This window comes from Hypomesus transpacificus, chromosome 6, assembly GCF_021917145.1.
Source record: "Hypomesus transpacificus isolate Combined female chromosome 6, fHypTra1, whole genome shotgun sequence".
In the NCBI taxonomy this organism is placed as follows: Eukaryota; Metazoa; Chordata; class Actinopteri; order Osmeriformes; family Osmeridae; genus Hypomesus; species Hypomesus transpacificus.
This window is the reverse complement of record NC_061065.1, coordinates 11,868,643-11,890,194: the sequence shown is the minus strand read 5'-3', so window position 1 is coordinate 11,890,194 and position 21,552 is coordinate 11,868,643. Positions and strand designations below refer to the sequence as shown.

Genomic DNA, 21,552 nt, shown 5'->3' with positions numbered 1-21,552 from the left:
ACTGGGAACAACATCTGTCTCTCAGGGCTATTTTCAGTTGGAATCGAGGAGGGGAGGTTGGAGGGTTTTCTGAGAGTAAGCTTTCATTATGAGACTGGGTTACATGAGAACTAATGATGGAAAAGACAGGGAGCTGGGGGGGTGGGATGGAGGAGACGGTGATGTGTTGACAGTGAGACAGAGAGAGAGAGAGAGAGAGAGAGAGAGAGAGAGAGAGAGAGAGAGAGAGAGAGAGAGAGAGAGAGATGGAGAAATACGACACATACAGTAACATAGGACCTCTCTAACAAGGAGGCCAGAGGCTGGTGTCTGTACGGCTTCCTGCTTTGAGCTGTATCAAAGACAGACTTTACATAACCAAGCTGGGCATGACACAGCCAGAGCAATCCCTCATCTGTCAAAGGACTTCCTCTCCTCTAGGATGAAAACAACCAACAGTAAGAGGAGAGGGGAGGAAGGAGAAGAGACCAAGAACAGAAAGTTGCTTAGAACAGTGACCCGGTCTGGTGACCCGCGTACCATGGCTGTTTGAGTAACTGTGCTGTGTGTCACTCACCTTGATATATGAGCTATGTACAGATGCATGTATTGGCACTATGTGCATGTCACTTTGGACATAATTGTCTTCTAAATGAATACAATGTAAATGCAAGGTACAGGTAAAGGTACATAACCAGTCTCATACTACTGTACATGTCAGCATGTACTGCTGACACCACCATTTGGTTCCACAGTCTGAGACATTCCACTCTCACTACATCATCCAAGACAGTGGTCAATTTACATGGTTAAACTCTCATTGTGTCTTCTCCCAGTCCAGACATACTCTATCCATGACAATACTGCCCTCTGCTGGCTTAAGAGAGCATGGCCCAGGGCAGTCTCCCAATCCAAGACCACCACACTCAGAGCCCAACACCCAGCACACCACACCCAGCACACCACACCCAGCACACCACACTCAGAACACCCCACCCAGAACACCACACCCAAACCCATTCACACAAACATGACAAATATGTACTCTAAGAGATTGTGTCTGTCCTACACAATAACATCAAACATGCTTCTTACCTTTGTTTCACACTTCTGACAGGCCGGTTTTGTTCCAGATTGTCTGGTTCTAGTCCTGATTCAGCTGGTACTGTTCCTGGATGACTGGTTCTACTCCAGGTTGGCTGTTTTTTTTTCTTGGTAAGCTGTTGCTATTCCTGGTTTGGTGGTTCTGTTCCTGGTTGGCCGATTTCTGTTTCTGGTTGGCTCGTGGGATGTCTGGCTGAATGGTTCTGATGCCGGTCAATCTGATCAAGGCTCCTGGATGATATGCACCTGTGGAGGTGGAACACCCTTTCTGCGGTCACCATCCTGTCAGGAGTCCAGCAATCAAGGTGAACATTCAGTCTATCGAGCCATCCTAGAGAATTACCTCAGTGAACCATACCAGTGCTCCTTCAATAGCTCGCATTCATCTCAGACCCTCGACAGGACTGAGTGTTCCTCTCTCCATCTCAGCCTCCCGGTGTGAGCCACCCTGACACCGAGCTCCCTGCTGGCCCGTCGCCCCAAGACGGCTCCCAGCCATAATCGCTGTAAGTCGGGCTAAGGGTACCGTTAGCCTCCAGGCCCGGGGAGACAGGTTCCTGGTGGTGCCTGGGACCTGAGCTGCAGCTCTGGCTTATGGTATTCAGACCCACACACAACCTGACACGCACAAACCTAACCCACAAACACATTCTGAGCCGCACACACATAACCCACACGCAACCTGAACCACAAACACCTGAACCACACTCACGACCTGACCCACACACACAACTGAGCGAACAATGGATCCACACACACCCCTGAGTCTGACCGGAGAAGACCACAAGCACCAACTGTGGTACGTAGATATACATTTATTATATGTTTAGGTCATACAAAGCATTACAGGTACAGTTGACATCTTCATATTAGAAACAGTTTGATAACATCTTTAGACACTGTTAGAAAACATGGTGAAAATATGAGGACACTTTAACATCTTTCTGTCCTCACAGATCTGGTGTTGTCCAGCCAAGTAGAGTAATTATAGTCTATTCACAGGTCATGTCAGCACACATATCTGAAAATCTGTCCTTCATGCTGTTATTATAACACCCCTTAGTAGTCTTCTCACAACCTTATAGCACTGCTTTCAAATACATTTCAACTATATGGCAATGACTTAACATTGGTGTTTTATATAGAACTATGTGTGCTGCATCTGAACAGGGGTCAGATGGCTGAGCGGTTAAGGGAGTCGGGCTAATAATCAGAAGGTTGTTGGTTCGAGTCCCGGCCGTGCCAAATGACGTTGTGTCCCTAGGCAAAGCACTTCACCCTACTTGCCTCGGGCAGAATGTCCCTGTACCTACTGTAAGTCCCACTGGACAAGGGCGGCTGCTAAATGACTAAATGTAAATCTAATGAACAGCCATGACTCAGCATTTCACCAATGAAAAGTCTACAATCCAGCTGAAGACAGGTATCGTTTGAGCTTCATTGTGTCAGAAGCCTTGAGAGGTCCCCAAGGTGGAGGATGTATGGGGGGGGTAACACTACACAGCTCATCTTAAAGTATGAATTTAACAGCAGGACTGTTTATTTATGTAAATACTCAACGAACAAAATGAACACTTGCGGTGTTTAATTAACAAACTTCTTATTGGAGGTTAGTTGTGGTAAAAGCTTGAAGTTCTCCTTTATCATCATGCCCAGATGTGTGCATGGTGACCTGGCATTTGGCTTTTAGAGCCAGACCGCTGGCACACAGTTCAGAGAGCCAGACACAGCAGCACTAGAGATATAAGGAGAAAGGTGAAGAGCAAAACTGCGCGCCCTTGTGGTGGAGTTGCAGCGCTGCAAGGGGTGCTGGGAGGAGAAGCCAGAGAGTGCACTTCTGGAGGAGTCACCACTGACCCCTGGATCTACAGGGAGAAGAAATTATGTCAGTTGAGCAGTTTCAATAGTTTATTGTCCTCTAAATCTTACAACCCTTAGCCAGTATTTCAGAAGCCTAACCCCCACTTTTCTTCTGCCTCAATCTAGCCATCCCCAGACCAGTTCAGCTAATTCCTGTCCAGCTAATCCCAGACTAACCCTAAACCCCAATCCAGCAAATCCCAGTCTCGCCCCAGCCTAGTCCACCTCAACCACAGCCCAGCCCAGCTAATCCCAGCTCAGCCCCAGCCCAGCCTAGCTAATTCCAGTTCAGCCCCAGCCCAGCCCTAGTCCATTCAAGACCAGACCTCCAGCTCTCTAGCTCCACCCCTCTCACCCCCCAGTTCTCCATCCCCAGCTTGGAGCAGCGGATGTTGATGGGAAGCTGCAGCACCAGCTGGTTGAAGGCTTGCCCCCGCCTCCTGGTCCAGCGGAAGGTTTCCAAGGCAGCAGTAACGGTCATGTTGCTGTACCTCTTGGGGCTCTTCACCAGGAATGGCCAGGTCCTGAAGCAGAAGGGCTGTCATACAGTACACATCCAATTTACAGTAGAACATATTCCATTCTTAGTTTTGTGCAACTCAAAAGATGAATGTGGAAGTTGAAACCTACAGGAAGGTGTCTCTCCAGGAACGTGGTTGGATAGTAAACCTACAGGAGAGTTAGCTCTCTGGGAGCAGGGCTGGAGAGCTTTGGTCTAACTGATAACTTAACCCTCTTGGGTTGGCATTATGTAGGGCTGTATATCCTAGCAGTGTTGCTGAGCTAGCCTGTAGGAAACCATGGAGGTTACTGTAGGAGACCTCAGCACCATGGAGACTACCGGAAACTGCAGCTTCTGGCGGAGCTTACGGCGTGATGTCTCTAACTCCTATGAAGTTCAGCTGTCCCATGATCAGAGGCAGACTCTCACACCGGCTCAGGTTCACTCTGGGATAGTAGAGCAGGTAGGATAGACACATCTCCTCTCTGGTGCTTAGGCCACCCTAAACACACATACAAATTCACAAACAAATGTAACACATGTAAGAAAAACACCCACACTCACTTGTTGATGTACCTGGTGGCGCTCGCTAGATAAAAAAGCTGTAACAACAGCTGCACCCTACTCTGTAACAGCAGCCTTAAGACTTCTACAGAGACCCTCAAGAACTCTACATAGCCTGTACATGACCTTTGATGGTGCCCTCCTCCAGCTACTGCAAGCCTCCAAGCTTTGTTTACAGACAGATTGTTCAGCCAAGTCCACACAGGCTCTGACACGTTGGTCTGAAAGTATGCCTCTGTCCCTCCCTACCTCTCTCCCTGCCTTATTCCTTCTATCGCTACCTGATTCACTCTTTCTCCTCCCTCTCTCCCTGCCTATTTTCTTCCTGGCCTCCCTTCTTCTCTCCCTCCCTCCCTGCCTCCCTCCTTCTCTCCCTCTGTGCCTAACTCCTTCTCTCCTTCTCTCCCTCCCTGCCTAACTCCTTCTCTCCCTCCCTCCTTCTCTCCCCCCTGCCTAACTCCTTCTCTCCCTCCCTGCCTAACTCCTTCTCTCCCTGCCTGGCTCCTCCACATCCTGCCTGCCACCTTCCCACGCAACTCTGAAACAATCCACTCTGTTTTCACAGCTATGGTAGGCTGTCTGTGGAGACAGCAAACTATGTTTTTCTCCTTTGAGTGTCTCCATAACAAAATGCCTTGTGCCCTTTCATAAAGTAATAATAGTTGTTTTACTGGCCAGACTGAAGTTTAATGTAGTTATTAAAACAAACAATACTGTTCTGTACTGACATAAACCAAGCAACAAAGTCACAAATAAAAAGTGACACAGTGACGAGGAAAACTGGCTCAGTCGGAGAACAACATGCAAACATGTGTGTGTTTAGTGTTTGTGAGTGTGTGTGTGCTCTCACCCAGGTCACATTTCTGCGGCCTGCAGTGTTGTACTTGCATTCTGTGATCAAACTGTCTGTCTGAGAGAGAAGCAGATGGATTGGATTGTTGTACTTATTTTCAACCAATGAGAGTACCGTCTGCACAGGTGCCATATACAGGTTAACATGTAGACTACAGGCAGTCAGAGAGATGGACAAACAGCCAGAGAAACAGGTAGATAGATACAGACATAAACACAGCCAGGTTACCCACAGGCAGCACGGGCGTCTCCTCCTCCAACAGCTGGAACTCCTGGAAGTTGAAGTCAAACTCTGCGTCATGTGACAGGGGAGGCAGTTCCTGGTTGTCCCGGAAGTGGCGTGTGGTTATGGCGCGGCCAGCCAGATGGGCATGCATTAGCACAGCAAACACACGCACGCCCCCAGGCATCTCCTCACCCAGGGCCTGACACACACACACACACACTTCTTCAGGTAAGATCATCACTGCAGTGGCTTAATTAAGGGATTTCTATTTCCGTTACTGGTTGTTGGATTGACCCATTTATGGGAGATCTCACCTCTTGCAGACACTGGTTGGTGCAGTGCCCCTGGGAAGTGTAGTCCTCCATACCAGGAGGCAGCATGTGGTAGATGCTGACCCACATGCCTGTCTCCAAGACGCCAGCATCAAATTCTCGCAGGGTTGCACTGTGATAGAATCTAAGGCCAGAGCTGTCCTGCAAGCCTTAGGAAAACACACACGCATACACAAACACACACACCAACAGCAGGTCAATAAGCAGAGGTAAGGGCTTCAATCAACTTGCCTCACCAGACTAGATGTCTACAGGAGGTACAACAGGTTCTGAGACGCAGACTAGTATAGGACACTGTCAGTCCGGCTGGCCCAGGGGGGGCTCTACTACCTGAGAGGAGGCCGGGGTTGTCATAGTGAGTCTCCATCAGGACATACACTGGGTCTGTTGCTGTGCCAATGGACAAGCCAACATGAGGAGGGTAGGTGAATCCCTGGAGTATGAAACGGAAAGGTCACACTCACACACACACACACACACACACGCACATACCGACATGCTCAGAGAAACACACTGATATTTTTTGTGAAATATTTTGACCAACAAAAAGAAGAACAGACAGGATACAGGAAGAAGGATTGACCGGAAACAGGAAGTAGGCAGGACCTCTCCACCGATGGCCCAGGCAAAGAAGATGGCCTGGCAGGTGTTGAATGAGTCTGGCATGTTGGGGTGGTAGCACTCATGACCATGCTCCAACTCCTCCTCATTCAGATTGCTGTCACACTGATACAACAGGATGTGGTGGACCAGGTTCTCATGACCTGGCTGAATCATGGGCTGCACCTGGGAGGGAGGGGAAGGAAGAGAGGGAGAATAAGAAGAAAAAGGGAATGGGGAAAGGGAGAGAGTGCAGATAGGAGAGGGGAAAAGGGGAGCGGGACAAGAGGAGAGTGGAAGAGAGATGAGAAAATACTCTGGTAAGATAGAGAGAATGAGACAGTTGGACAAGGAGTGAGACAATATGAGAGTGAGACAGCTTGACAGGGAGTGAGACTGTTGGAGAGAGTGCGACAGCTGGACAGTTGACAGTTGGCCACCAGACAGCTGCTTCGCCTGGATAGAAGGGCAACAGTCTCACACAGAGAAGCTTCCGCTAGGATCAGCACATCAATATTTACACATTCCTTTCTGGGCTTTGAACCTTGGAACTCAGACCCAGACTGACGCTGCTGTTCCAGAGATGAAGACTTCAGAATGATGGTGATGTCCTGGGATGAAGCCTCCAGTCTGACATGTGCTGTCCCAGGTTCCTTCTACTCTCAGAGTGAGAGGAGAGAGAGAGAGAGAGAGAGAGAGAGAGAGAGAGAGAGAGAGAGAGAGAGAGAGAGAGAGAGAGAGAGAGAGAGAGAGAGAGAGAAGGTACTTGCCTGGGTTATGTGGTGTTTGGAGGGTGTTCCTGGTATCCGAAACATCTGGCACCAGTAGGTAGTGTCTCGGGATGGCACTGCCACCTAGGAGAAGTAAAGATGACACAACTCTCATTCTTGATGGAGCGGATTCCAAAACTCAGTGGTCTTGGATCCACAAGACAAGTACTGAACGTAGCTTCTATCTTCTCATGAATCATGTCGCACCTGTCTGTTCTTCAGGTCGAAGAACTGTGAACCAGTGGTGCTGGTGTGTGAGGCTGCCGGGGTGAGCAGGCGTAAACTCTTCCTGCCTCTGTTGAGTCCGTGGTAGACTGGCCCTGATGGGCCCACATCCTCACTGTGGTAGGCCCAGATCACACGCACTGTGCTCTCCTGGACACACACACGCAGACAGTCTTTAAACACAAAGCCCACATATAAGCCTGTACACACAGGCAAGTACACACACATATGCATACACACTCAGAATCATCACCGGTATGGTCATGTTACCACTCGTCATACTACTATCACAAATCACAAGTATAAAGTGTGTCATTAGAATTAAGTCTTGTAGTTCAAGTCTGCAGTTGTGTAGCTTAGCACCGTGATGTCCTTGTCCTTGGTGTCACAGGTGAGCAGGTCTCTACTGAACCCCAGCCTAGTGTGAGTGCTGTTCTCCCAGCCTGACTCAAGCCTGTAGCTCTGCTGCTCATCCAGGTGCACCTTCCTGTTGGAGTCTGCGTGGTAGTCCTGTACAAGGGGACGACACACAGACCCACATGGAAGGTCACACACACACACATGCAACCGTACACACACCTGTCTCAGACTGCAATAGTGGAGGTGGTTGAAGTTATTGAGACGAGATATTAATCCTGCCTGACTACAAAAAGCTCTCAGCCTAGCAGTGACAGTTCGAAGACCGTGTTAAATCCTTGCGTGAATTTTTTATGAAACGGAAGTGATAATCTTACCTGCAGGTAAGGCGTCCCATCTACGACTCCACCAATTACAATATCTGACGATGCCATAGCACCGTTGGGAGACAGACCAAATCCCACATATCCGGTGGTTTCCACTTCAACTTCAAAGGAGATCGTTTCTCTGTTAAAACTCCACTTCAGATGGTACTTTCCGTGCGGATCCAACACCGTCGAATGTTGGAATCCGCTCCCTCGAGACAGCGTTGCATAAAACCAAAAGCAAACTAGCGTTCTGCAATATTTTGTCGGAAACATTTTTTGACTGGACGAGGGATAAGCGCACCGACTATGAAAGTATCATCCCGCTTGATTGTGTGTTCATTCTATCTGTAAAATAGTTGAAGTAAAAGCGGACCTACAAACCACGCACACAGTACTCTCTTCTGGCGCTGCTACAGAGAAGAGATTCATCGTCTTCCCAGAACTGTTGAAACTTGTACCGCTTCTCTTTGATCCGTAGACACGTCCTGCTGTGGCCTGGAAGAGTCTTCTGTACTCACAGAGGACGGCGCCATCCTACTGTAACCAATTTACAGATACCCCCTAGGCTATACAGTAGGTAGACGATGGTGGTGGGTGGACTGAAGCCTCAAGTTTCTGTAACTGAAGTTGGCATAAGACTCCAAATATCACTTTGTCTACAAATCTTTTGTACAGGTAAAAGGCAAGGTGTATGCCATAGATTAGGCTGCCTACGAAGGTACTACTAACTTTAAGGTGTTATACTTACAGATTAAGTCTAAAATAATTATGTGCAGAAAACAACAGAATGGTTTAAAAACGATTTATTTATACATCATATATTAATTTACAGAATGTATATTTATATATGTGATTGATTTATAGCGTTAAAGGCAGCAGAAATATTTTTCTTACAGTGTCCAGTTCAGGATTCTAGTGCATATATAGTATGGTCATCGTTAATGCATTATAATCATTCTTCATGCACAATAATCCCTATATTATTTTCAGGTGTCTCAGGTTTCATGGCCCCTTTTTGGCACAAGGCTTTGTGTTGTCTGAATGTGGACTGTATAAAGAACAGTTCCTAAACTTAGTGACACAACATAGTGTCACTGAATGAGGCAGTTCATCATTAAGAATATGACTCATCATTAAGAATATGACACATTCATCCATCCATACAATGTCTGTTGTATGTTCAATTCAGAACTAGCAACCTTTTAAGTCAATTGTAATAGTATCACAGGCACATGAACAATAGTCTACACACTACAATGTCAACATGACAGTCCCTTATTAAAGATGTAAACACCTGAAGAATGCATTGATATTACAGAGCATCATGGCCATTACTGTTAAGATGGCACCTTGTTAACAGGCATATACAGATATAACATATAACCAGTTTATAAAGTATTCATTTCTATGGTGCAGGTTTGGGCTCGAATGTTTATGCAAATGTATATAAAAAAAGAAACCAATAAATTTGAACAACTTCTGTATGAACAAAAGCTTCATCAAAATATTTCAATCTTTTGGCATTATTTAGGTTATTCCCATTTGCGAACTGTTGTTTTAAATCATTGGATCTGAAACAACATGGTCCCTCAAACAGCTGGTACAATCCAAAGTATCAATCAGTCCTTAAGTCAGTCTGTCTATCAACTCATCAGTTTGTCTGTATGTCGCTTGTCAGCCAGTTAGTCAGTCTGTGTCTGTGTGCTTGTCAGTCTGTCACCCACCAGTCATTTAGCCTGTCAGTCTGTCAATGAGCCTATGTTTCTTCACTTTTTCACTGAAGCCCAGATGATAAGCCCTATTACTACAGCCAGAACCACCAGAACCACTATCAGAATGCACATCTTCTTACGAGATTTACTCTGTGGAAGAACAGATGCAACACATTTACAGATTACACAATGCAAATGGAATAGGATAACTACTTACATCTTGTCCAATGTTTCTCTTACAACAATGGATAGTTAAATCAATGTTTCTTATCCTTAAGATGTTCACTTGGGATTAAGATTGGCATGACTTTATTGAACTATTGACCGGATTTTAACCACGTGATTGTGATTTGGACGATGGCATGAAGTAGCCATACGGCCTGGGTGGTTACCTGGTAATTGGCGGCCTGTGCCAGCTGCTGAGTGGCGCTCCGGACACTGACGTCAGCGGTTTCCACGTTGGCCTCAATGCTGTCTGAGAAGGTAGACGGTAAGGGGATGCGTGGCAGGAGGAAGTCATTGTGTAAGAAGGCAGGAAACAATGGAGGATGACAGAGGAGGAGACAAGTTAAGAGGAAACGTGTCATTTTGCGACTCATGTCTCCTAGGGCTGTGACAGACATGGGTTTGAACTAGCAACACAAGAGAACAGCTCTTACCGATCATATCCCCCTGCTCGTGGACCATCATCCCCAAGTCTTTGAAAATGTCGTTAATGTCAGTGATGTCAGACTGTAAAACACCAATCAAAAGATTTGAGTCATTAGAGTCACTAAAGATAAACTCACTAGAGATAAACTCCCTGACCCACGACTGCTGATAAACAACACTCATCAAGACTTCCTGAGGAGAAGAGTGTGTGAGAATTGACAAACCTAGTGCTGCTAGTTACCCACCTCCAGCTGCCTGATGGCAGACTCTCTCTCCTGAATGAGCTGCAGGTCCTCCACAGTGATGGAGACATCCTGGACCTGGTTCTGGCTCTGGTACTGAGCCTCGCTGGGCACAGGAAAGGGCAGGGGAAACTATACGTTGACATGCAGTAAGTTGTGGCCAGAATAGCCACTGCAGCTCTTATGTGCAACATTGGACAGCATTTAAAAGCCAGCATTTAACAGATGTCAAGTACCATATGCAGAGTGACAGCTACCTATAAACATATGCATATATACCTACATGGTAGATGTGTGTGTGCGTGTGTATATATCTGACCTTTGGAAAGGGTTTCCATTTCCTACATCATCAGCCCCTCCCTATTGGAACAAGTAAGATGAGAAAGATGAGACACAGAAGAGACACACAGGGCGACTTTTGAGGATTTCATACTGGCAAAGGGACTATGGGGCCAGTGGGCTAGCATTGGGATCAGAGTTAGGGTGAGAGTATTGCTGGCCCAGCCTGGATTACAACTCACTGATATCCTGGAACTGGCTCGGACTCTAGCAACAAACTCCTTCTCTTTCTCGGCTGCTTGTCTCTGCGTCCGCTGGAAGGCGGCGAGTGCGTCGGAGAAGTCGTTGACCAGGCGATCCTTCAGGAGCTTTCTTTGGCGCTGCACACAAACACTGAAGTTTAGACAATGACTCTCAGTCCCTACATGCCAAATTCAAAACAGCCAACATGGAGTGAGACAACAAATGTATGCCTAAGAGTGGGCAAACCACACGTTTTCTTGTTTACCATAACCAACCAATCTATAAAACATATGTTTGCAATCAACTATTTCTTTTGTTTGACATTTCCAAGACTGTTCAGTAAAATAGGCCTTTGGGTGTTTGTGAGCTGGAACACATGGTGTAAGGTTTAACCAGCTTTAATAGAGACTCAACAGGAATGCATTAATTGCTCTACTATAGCACACCCACACACAGACATGCACACATACAGGCACGCACACACACGCACACACACACACACACACGCACAGACAAACACATGCAGATACCGACACAAACCACAAAACAAACATGCATGCTCAACACACGTTTCAGCAGGGGTTCATGGTGTGAGGAGGAATGCTAAACCTCTCTTGTCCACATTTGGAAATTCAAACCTCAACACACCAAAGTACACAAATAAAACTCTAAATTTCTTACAAAAGATTTTGAAAGTTCCCCTTTAGTTTTTCACTAGGTGAAGGAGCAGAATATGAGAGACCAGCTTTGAGTAACAATGTCTGGTAAGGAAACTACATCTTGTAATGTTACATGACTGCCTGTAGATGGGGACGTTTGCTTGAGAAATGCCAAACATGAAACCGGTTTTCCAGGTACTTTAAACTACCATACATCAAGATGGGAAGAAAGACAACACTCCTGTGATGTAGCTGCCCTGAAAACATGAGATAAAATGGTTAAAGTAAAACAGCTAAACAACACAGTAAGTGTAGACCACTGCACCTGTTCTGTTGTGACAGGTAGGGAACTGAACTCCTTAATGTAGCGGTCAGTGTCTTTGACTAGCTGGTGGACCTGCTGCTTCTTCTGCTGCCTAGACAGGAGAGACGCAAAGTGGTGGGGTCAGAGGTCAGGCCTTTCTTTGGGGGGGGGGGGGGGGGTATAGGAGTAAATATTCAAATAATAGTTAATAATACGTATATGTATCTGAATTACAATAAAACAGTAATATAACAACAGTAGAACCATAGTGGAACGGCAGTGGAACCACAGTGGAACTCACAGCTGCAGGCGGAGCTCAGGTGAGTCGTGGGCTGATCCCACATTATTCACACTCCTCTGGATCTCACCAGCTGGCACAAAAACACAAAAACTGGTGAATAAGTAAATGATCTGACTATGTCACACTGACATCACACAGGTTCTAATGCACATGTGGGCTACAACTAAGTTCGATTATTAGAAGGCTGAATGCCTGTTCTGTGCCAGTTAACAGCAGTGACTGAACATTATTTTTGAAAACCTTTCTCCCATAATACATTGTCCCATCATATTTCTTCTTTACAAGGCACTTTTTGGGTCTCTGCTTTAAAGATATGAAATGCAAGAGTGCTCAAGTGTAACAGACGTGGTCTTGCAAGTTCCGTCAGAGGCACTGTCCGCTTCGACCAGGAGTCGATCTTACCACCTCTGAATTCCCAAGCGCCACCACTACCAACTACGCCAACGAAAAGCTAGCACTTCGTTGACGCGTGTGGCCTGTAACATACTTGAGGAGTGAGTTTCACCACATACCGGCTACATAAGCACTCACTCTTTAGCATTGCATTTGTACACTTTACGTTGCATAGTTGTTATTTTTAATACATGTAAAAACGTCACAAACTGAAGAAGTTGGTTGTTTCCCTGAATGTCAAACGTTGGTGTACACACATACTTAGTTGTGTTATCTTCTGGATGTTGGAGCTGATGGTGCCGGCCAGCATGTTAGGGTCTCGAGGGATTCCAGCCTGATAAGACATGATGGATTCATAGGAACTCTCTGTTCCCTCTCTCTTTTTCTCTCTGTCAAAGACACACAGTTAAGTCAGTCATGTCAATGGCATACTCGGACAACACAATGTACAGTCAAATATAGGCTACTACACGAATGGTATAAATGGAATCACCAAATTTGTATTTGTAATTCTTCAAATAAAATAATTATTATAATGTAGAATCAAGATGAAACAAAGCACCCTTATGCGACAGCTGTGATAGGTAATCTGGCAGGTGTCCTTTGCCTGACGTAGGAAGGCCACACGCAACATCCGGAAATAGAATAATACACTTTATTCTATAACGACTATGTGCACAATATTTTCCTTCGGCAACTTAAAATGTACAAAACACGTTTTTGCTTACATACATGACAATGTCAGCAACCAGAACTAATGTTAAAATAACAATGTAGCCTTTATGCTATCAGAGGTGAGAACGTCGTTTCAAGAGCTGCACAACACGCCAGTTTTCAGTCCAGGAAACTAATAGGCTAGGTACTTCTTAAACAAAGGTACAATGTCACTGAAAAAAGTAAGTTTGTCGTTTACCTGAATATTAAACTAGCCTGTTACTTTTTGCTTGGTTCATTTTTAACAACAAATGTATGTGCAGACACTACTACTAGCTACGTTTACCTTCCGCAGTTGCTGAAAACGGCTCCGCCTTGTCTCTACTTCCTCATGATCGTCCAGTCATATGACGGGTGGCAATGCAACGTTGACAGTAGCAATAAACTGGTTATAGCCTAGACTACTTATTTCGAAAATGATCAGGAATTGGAATAAAAGAACAAACCAATAAATAACCAATTTCCTATGTTATTGTAAACTGGATGGATCAATGAGGGCAAATGAAAAGGCAGCTTTTGTCAGGTAGCCTACCATATTGAAATGGAAGCTTGTTTTAATGTAGGCTACCATGGATAAATAAGAGAATAGCACAACGATCAATTATTGCAATCCTTGCTACTAGTATCTACAAAATATGAACGCAACATTTTACATGTTGATACCATTTTTCAAGAGTTGAAAAATAAAACGAGTCAATGTCTACAAAAAGTGTAGTTCTGTCTTCTGAAATCCAGAGTGTTGGGCCCATGATTCACATAACTCCCTGATTTCAATGTTACTGTAAATCAATAAAATACTTTCCAAGCAGGCTACATTTCAGAAACAACCAAAATCCAAATTGAGGAAAAATCTCCCACCCACTTATTCTTTAATTTTCACCAAGAAATACATGTAGTTTTAATGACCTTTGCCATGTTACAATTGTTGGTACCTAAGTAGTTCAGACTGATAATAGACTATGATGACTGCTATGATTGATTTATTGCAGTGACTCAGCATAGTAAAAGTTAGTTTAGCAGTATTACAGTGGATAGCATCAGTAGCATCCACAAACTATGTGCAAAATAATCCATATGTATTGTATATTTTATATATTATTATTACATATATACTTCCTTGATTGTAAAATGGTGTTTGCTACCTCTCAAACTGGAAGCCCTCAAAATTAGGTTGTATCTCAATAGGCTTTTCTGGTGAAAAAAACTGTAAAATAAAAATATGTACAATACAGGTGATCTGTTGATACCAGCTGATATTCTGGCAACAACACTCCAGATCACGTAATAAACACATTCATATCAGATGAGTGTCTATTGAATATTTTCAGAGTTACAATAAGATGAAAACATTTCCTGAACCAGGGGTAGAACAGAGCATAGATGATAGGGTTTAGTGTGGAATTAAAGTAGCCCAACCAAACAAATACCTCAAACACTGCAGTAGGTGTACCAAAGTCAATGTAAGGATCTATGATGGAAAAGACAAAAAATGGCATCCAGCAAAATATGAACACACCCATCACTATACCTAGTGTCTTGGCTGCTTTTCGCTCGGAGTTCTTTGACACTGTACCGCTTCCCTCCTTAGGTGCCCCCCCTATTCCGTGACGGCAGTCATCTATCTTCCTGGCATGCTTCTTAGCTACCAGGAAGATCTCAGTATACAAACCCACCATGATAGAGACTGGAAAGAAGAAATTCAAGATGGTGTCTAAAGCCCCCCACAAAGAGTTGAAAACTATTACGCATTCACCATAACATTTTACAGAATCCAGGTAGTCCTCTAATCCTGTCATGTAAGCCTTAGAGTAGAGGAGTCCATAGGTGTACAGAGCTGGCATTACCCAGCTGGCTGAGATCATGATCCAGGCCACAGGCATGGTGATGTGGACTGAGTAGAGCATAGGGTTGCAGACTGCCTCACGGCGGTCAATGGCGATGGAGACCAGGTGGTAGATGGAGACAGAGGTAAAAAACACATCAAAGCTACAGTGGAGGAGACAGAAATGGTTACCAAAGTACCAGCATCCTTCGACAGCACTGACCGAGCTGAAGGGCATCACAGTTAAACCTACTAACAGGTCAGCCAGAGCTAGAGACATTACCATCATGTTGGTTGGACTGTGGAGCTGCTTGAAGCGGGCGATGGAGATGATGACTACAGAGTTACCCAGGATGGTGATCAGGGTGCCCACCAGGAACACCAGGTAGAGAGTTATCTGAGCCCCAAAACTGTACCCTGACTTGGGGCAGGACAGGTTAGAGGCTGGGTAGCACCACTGGTCCTCAGGACTGTCCATGACCACCTGTGAAATAAATACTTCAAAAGAGATTATGCTAATGCACTGGTACAAGACATCTATTTAAAAAATACCGAAGTGTATATTAAATCCCCATTTGTCCAAAAATTATATAGTACAAACATGACAACCTTATGAACATTATAATTTACAGTAGAAACACAATGAAGATACAAACACACAGTTCAAATAAGTAAATGTCCCAGATAATCAGTTGATTGATCTAAAGAGTGCATAAAAAATTATGTGAAGAGAACAATTGCATTTATATCCTTAAACTCATTATGGTACAACCCTCTTCTGTGTTTACTCTATTAACCATAGGCCACGTGAAACTGCATACTGCTAATAATTTGCATATGCATGGGGGGTGTTTGTGTGTTTTACTGTGTGTGTTCCATCCTAAACATATTTAGCAACATGTGTCTAAAATAACAATCTAAATAAAATAAACATAGACCCACAGCCATGGGCTTTAATCTGGTACCTACTTACTCTTTCATGTGGTTTTACTGATAGTACCTTTGCCATGTTACAATCTTTAGTACCTAAAAAGTTCAGACTGATAATAGACAATGATGACTGCTATGATTGATTTATTGCAGTGACTCAGCATAGTAACAGTTAAGTCTAGCAGTATTACAGTGAATAGCATCAGTAGCATGCTCAACCTTTATGTTCAAAATAATCCATAAGTATTGTATATTTTATATATTATTACATACTTCCTTGATTGTAAAGTGGTGTTTGCTACCTCTCAAACTGGAAATCCTCAAAATTAGGTTGTATCTCAATAGGCTTTCCGGTGAATAAAACGGTCAAATAAAAATGCGTACAATACAGATGATCTGTTGATACCAGCTGATATCCTGGCAATCACCCCCTACAGATCACGTAATAAACACATTTATATCAGATGAGTGTCTATTGAATATTTTCAGAGTTACAATAAGATGAAAACATTTCCTGAACCAGGGGTAGAACAGAGCATAGATGACAGGGTTTAGTGTGGAATTAAAGTAGCCCAACCAAACAAATACCTCAACCACTGCAGTAGGTGTACCAAAGTTAATGTAAGGATCTATGATGGAAAAGACAAAAAATGGCATCCAGCAAAATATGAACACACCCACCACTATACCTAGTGTTTTGGCTGCTTTTCGCTCGGAGTTCTTTGACACTGTACCGCTTCCCTCCTTAGGTGCCCCCCCTATTCCGTGACGGCAGTCATCTATCTTCCTGGCATGCTTCTTAGCTACCAGGAAGATCTCAGTATACAAACCCACCATGATAGAGACTGGAAAGAAGAAATTCATGATGGTGTCTAAAGCCCCCCACAAAGAGTTGAAAACTATCATACATTCACCATGACATTTGACAGAATCCAGGAAGTCCTCTAATCCTGTCATGTAAGCCTTAGAATAGAGGAGTCCATAGGTGTACAGAGCTGCTATTACCCAGCTGGCTGAGATCATGATCCAGGCCACAGGCATGGTGATGCGGGATGAGTAGAGCATAGGGTTGCAGACTGCTTCATGGCGGTCGATGGCGATGGAGACCAGGTGGTAGATGGAGACAGAGGTAAAAAACACATAAAAGCTGTAGTGGATGAGACAGAAATGGTTACCAAAGTACCAGCATCCTTCGACAGCACGGACCATGCTGAAGGGCATCACAGTTAAACCTAGTAACAGGTCAGCCAGGGCTAGAGACATCACCATCATGTTAGTTGGACCTTGAAGCTTTTTGAAGTGGGTGATGGAGATGATGACCACAGAGTTGCCCAGGATGGTGATCAGGATGCCCACCAGGAACACCAGGTAGAGAGTTACCTGAGCCCCAGAACTGAACCCTGACTTGGGGCAGGACAGGTTATAGGCTGGGTAGCACCACTGGTCCTCAGGACTGTCCATGACCACCTGTGAAATAAATACTTCAAAAGAGTTGATGCAAATGCACTGGTACAAGACATCTATTTAAAATATACCAAAGTGTATATTAAATCCCCATTTGTCCCCAAAATTATATAGTACAAACATGACAACCTTATGAACATTATAATTTACAGTAGAAACACAATGAAGGTACAAACACACTTACAGTTCAGTAAATGTCCCAGATAATCAGTTGATTGAGTGCATAAAGAATTGTGTGAAGAGAACAATTGCATGTATATCCTTAAGCTCACTATGGTACAACCCTCTTCTGCGTTTACGGCATTAACCATTGGCCACATGAAACTGCATACTGCTAATAATTTGCATATGCATGGGGGGGCGGGGTGTTTGTGTGTTTTACTGTGTGTGCTCCATCCTTGTAAATACGTTTTTACAATTCCAAAGTTGAATGTACCAATGAGAGAAAGAAAGGTTTCCTTATTGTTTCATAGGAAAACTAAAACAAACCAGCAAATACAGTTCCTAAGCAAGAAAGTATTTGATAGGCAATTCATTCATGGTGGAATCCCAGCATTTGGACACAAGAGAAAGACATATGCCATATTTGGAAGTGTGAGCGTGCGGGAGCAGTTTTCAGGAGCAGTATGTTTCTTGAGGGTTAGCCTGTTGGTGGTACTCCGTTTGTTTCTTTGGTACTGAATGTGGATTTGGCTGAAATGCTAGCATCACAAATAAACCACTGTAGGTACTATGCTCAACAACAAAAAAAGAAAAAAAGAAAACAGCTACTTTTTAAGGTTATCTTACTGTAAACTGCTACAGTTACAGATTGTGTAATCTCTACACATCCCTAGAAACTGAGAAATTGGACAATGATCAGGGCTTGATGGTATTTCTGAGGATTTGCAAAGAGGCCTGTTAGAAAAATGGCCTTGAAGACCTGACTGACCCTTCCAAATGGTTCTTCCAGTATTTGGTAATGATGATGATGATGAAAAAAGGATGGCTTGTACAGAATCGTGTTGTCGGGGTTAAGATTTGAATCAAGACGCAATACCCTTTGTAGCCTCAACTTGGAAACATTGTAATGAGAAGGGTGGGTATAGTATTTTTTCTACTGAGTCTACTCTTGCACACACACACACACACACCCACACACACACACACACACATGTAACTGATTAACAAACAGTTTGCAGCTGCAGTGCATGCAAACAGCTGCAGTGCATGCAAACAAAAGAGCCAGACAGCACAACATTGATAAAAACAGGACAATAGGCACAGTAAATAATATTAAGTAGTGGACATTTCCCAATTTATAATTCAACAAAAATGTTCATCAAATAAATACATTTGGGGGAAAACCTCGTCAGTTAGCCACTACCACAGGGAGTTGGTTGTACAATCTGCTAGTCATGTTGGTGGCACCCTAGTTGGTTTGCTAACTCAGGTGGTTGACATTTTTGTGTTGTACGCATTTATTAAATATACATTTGTTGGTAAAGAGTTTCACCATCAGGCTCACCCAAGACTGGGTGTTTGGATTGACAGATTTACATTCATCTGTTAATAAGCAAGATGTCTTGCAGTGCAGTGGATAGGATTAGCCCTATTAAGTGAAAAATAAATCCTCAATCTATCGCATTTCCACCTGTTACCTCATGCTGTTGTGGACAGCATACTGTTGAGTTGAGTCTACAATCTGACAGATAGATGGACTTAATGAGACTTAATGAAATACGTTCAGCCATTTGGATGATATATTACGCCTTCAGGGCTTTCATACAATACATTTCTATGATAAATGTCATTGTAAGACTAAAGATGGCATGTGCAAAATTATGTTCATAGGATTCAGATTTGAATCAAGACACAATACTCTTTGCAGTCTCAACTCAAGAAACATTGTTATGCGCGCACACATACTCTTTCTTTCTCTCATGCACACACAAACATGCAACTGCATGCAACTCATTACAGTACATTTACATTTAGTCATTTAGCAGACGCTCTTATCCAGAGCGACTTACAGTAAGTACAGGGACATACAGTGAGTACAGGGACATTCTCCCCGAGGCAAGTAGGGGGAAGTGCCTTGCCCAAGGACACAACGTCATTAGGCACGGCCGGGAATCGAACTGGCAACCTTCTGATTACTAGCCCGATTCCTTAACCGCTCGGCCACCTGACTCCCACCTGACACCTGACAGTAACAAACAGTGTGCAGCATGTGATTCATTTGGCCTGATATGACTGGACGGGAACCAATAACTCAGTAGAGGGGTGTGCCTCCAGGAATATCTAGAACATAAATGTTATTGGTCTCAGCACTCTTCATCATTTTCTCATTCACATATCAGAAAAATAAGCTAATCAGTTGACGTTGGTCTTTCATTTGTAAGTGTCTTTCGTTGTACCTTTGTCATATGTTTACAGTGATCTATTATGTTGATTATTGTATGGACTGTTGAGGACGTTGGTATTGACTTGTACTGATTGTTTGTTGCTGTTATTATCATATATGATTTAAAGTCTTTAGAGTTTTCTCTTGGCCATGGCCAGTTCTGAGGACCAGTGGTGCTACCCAACCTCTAATTTATCCTGCCCCAGATTATCATTCAGTACTGGGGCTGAAGTAACTCTCTACGTGGTGTTCCTGGTGGGCATCCTGGTCACCATCCTGGGCAACTCTGTAGTCATCATCTCCATCGCCCACTTCAAGCAGCTTCACAGTCCAACCAACATGATGGTGATGTCTCTAGCCCTGGCTGACCTGTTACTAGGTTTAACTGTGATGCCCTTCAGCATGATAAGGACTGTACAGGGCTGCTGGTACTATGGCAACCATTTTTGTCTTCTCCACTCCAGCTTTGACATGTTCCTCTCTTCTGTCTCCATCTTCCACCTGGTCTCCATCGCCATCGATCGCCATGAAGCGATCTGCAACCCTATGCTCTACTCAGCCCACATCACCATGCCTGTGGCCTGGATCATGATCTCAGCCAGCTGGGTAATAGCAGCTCTGTACTCCTCCTGCCTGCTCTACTCCAAGGCTAACAAGGCTGGACTAGAGGACTTCCTGGAGTCTATCAAATGTCTAGGTGGTTGTCACTTATTGTTCAACTCTCTGTGGGGGACATTAAACTCAATCATACTTTTTTTCTTCCCTGTATGCGTCATGGTGGGTTTGTATACTGAGATCTTCCAGGTAGCTAAGAAGCATGCCAGGAGGATAGAGGATGGCAGTCATGGAGTGGGGGTAAATCTTAACCAGGGAAGGGAGAGGGGGGGAGTGTCGAAGCGCTCAGAGCGAAAAGCAGCCAAGACACTAGGTATAGTGGTGAGTGTGTTTATATTCTGCTGGATGCCATTTTTTGTTGACTCCCTTATAGATCCCTACATTGGCTTTGCTACACCTGGGAAACTGTTTGAGGTGTTTGTTTGGTTTGGTTACTTTAACTCCACTTTAAACCCTATAATCTATGCTCTATTCTACCCCTGGTTCAGGAAATGTGTTCATCTCATTGTCACATTGAAGATATTCATGAGACACTCATCTGACATGAATGTGTTTGGTCATTAGTTAGGTGTATTCTGGCCATCGTGTCTTCTGGTTTTGTATTCTCAACAACCCTGCATGTAATGTGTTCTCTGTCTATCTCGCTAAAGATATGTCAGGTCCTCAGCCAAATAATCTGTGTAGATTTTGAAAGGATAGGTGTGTGTGTCACCAAACTGAGTCACCAAGCTAAATCATCACTACCACTGCTTGATCATTTTCCTCTTCTACAGTCCTCCCTCCTGCCCCTCCTCAGAGAACCAAGGAGGCTGCTGTTTCACCTGTTGGCTAAGCATGCTGCTCTTATCCACTCTAATACTGTAAGACGTCCTGTTACCTTTGATTTTCTAAGCTGCTACAGTTAATGTGTGTACAATTTATGTAATAAAGCCTGTCTAGTCATGATAGTTTCATAAATATTTGTACAAAATAAATGAATACTTGAATATTTTACAGGACTAAATGTACATTTGGAGTAGTTAGAATTGTTATTTTCCTGGTTGTAAGAGAAGCTTTGCCGGGTCAGTATTGTAGCCTTTTCGTGATGTCATGACACTA

At 44.1% G+C, this 21,552-nt stretch overlaps 5 protein-coding genes across 8 annotated transcripts; 1 reads left to right on the top strand and 4 right to left on the bottom strand.

Moving 5' to 3' along the window:
- Window positions 1-2,372: 2,372 nt before the first annotated feature.
- Window positions 2,373-8,463, bottom strand: moxd1 (monooxygenase, DBH-like 1). Of its 2 annotated transcripts, XM_047021582.1 has the most exons (12): window positions 7,749-8,463; window positions 7,378-7,524; window positions 6,997-7,164; window positions 6,790-6,873; window positions 6,026-6,205; window positions 5,750-5,852; window positions 5,402-5,568; window positions 5,095-5,286; window positions 4,860-4,919; window positions 3,814-3,947; window positions 3,299-3,467; window positions 2,373-2,948 (listed from the first exon to the last, which is right to left on the bottom strand). In XM_047021582.1, exons 1-12 carry the CDS (start codon window positions 8,010-8,012, stop codon window positions 2,796-2,798), a joined length of 1,821 nt encoding a protein of 606 aa, XP_046877538.1. In that variant the 5' UTR covers window positions 8,013-8,463; the 3' UTR covers window positions 2,373-2,795. The 2 variants fall into 2 exon arrangements, with proteins under 2 accessions (XP_046877538.1, XP_046877540.1); XM_047021584.1 differs by lacking the exon at window positions 2,373-2,948 and having other exon boundaries at window positions 3,364-3,481.
- Window positions 8,464-8,527: 64 nt separating this feature from the next.
- Window positions 8,528-13,580, bottom strand: stx7l (syntaxin 7-like). 3 transcript variants are annotated; one of them, XM_047021587.1, is made up of 11 exons: window positions 13,437-13,452; window positions 13,086-13,130; window positions 12,785-12,912; window positions 12,131-12,200; window positions 11,851-11,941; window positions 10,866-11,003; window positions 10,664-10,704; window positions 10,348-10,450; window positions 10,111-10,183; window positions 9,844-9,926; window positions 8,528-9,601 (listed from the first exon to the last, which is right to left on the bottom strand). In XM_047021587.1, exons 3-11 carry the CDS (start codon window positions 12,867-12,869, stop codon window positions 9,506-9,508), a joined length of 780 nt encoding a protein of 259 aa, XP_046877543.1. In that variant the 5' UTR covers window positions 12,870-12,912; window positions 13,086-13,130; window positions 13,437-13,452; the 3' UTR covers window positions 8,528-9,505. The 3 variants fall into 3 exon arrangements, with proteins under 3 accessions (XP_046877543.1, XP_046877541.1, XP_046877542.1); XM_047021585.1 differs by lacking the exons at window positions 13,086-13,130; window positions 13,437-13,452 and adding an exon at window positions 13,524-13,580; XM_047021586.1 differs by lacking the exon at window positions 13,086-13,130 and having other exon boundaries at window positions 13,437-13,539.
- A 934-nt stretch (window positions 13,581-14,514) lies between these two features.
- Window positions 14,515-15,537, bottom strand: LOC124469083 (trace amine-associated receptor 13c-like). The gene has a single exon (XM_047022174.1). The coding sequence runs from the start codon at window positions 15,535-15,537 to the stop codon at window positions 14,515-14,517; it is 1,023 nt and encodes a 340-aa protein (XP_046878130.1).
- Window positions 15,538-16,411: 874 nt separating this feature from the next.
- On the bottom strand, window positions 16,412-17,450 carry LOC124469082 (trace amine-associated receptor 13c-like). Its single transcript, XM_047022173.1, has one exon. The coding sequence runs from the start codon at window positions 17,448-17,450 to the stop codon at window positions 16,428-16,430; it is 1,023 nt and encodes a 340-aa protein (XP_046878129.1). The 3' UTR covers window positions 16,412-16,427.
- A 2,539-nt stretch (window positions 17,451-19,989) lies between these two features.
- On the top strand, window positions 19,990-21,018 carry LOC124469081 (trace amine-associated receptor 13c-like). The gene has a single exon (XM_047022172.1). The coding sequence runs from the start codon at window positions 19,990-19,992 to the stop codon at window positions 21,016-21,018; it is 1,029 nt and encodes a 342-aa protein (XP_046878128.1).
- The last annotated feature ends 534 nt before the right edge of the window (window positions 21,019-21,552 follow it).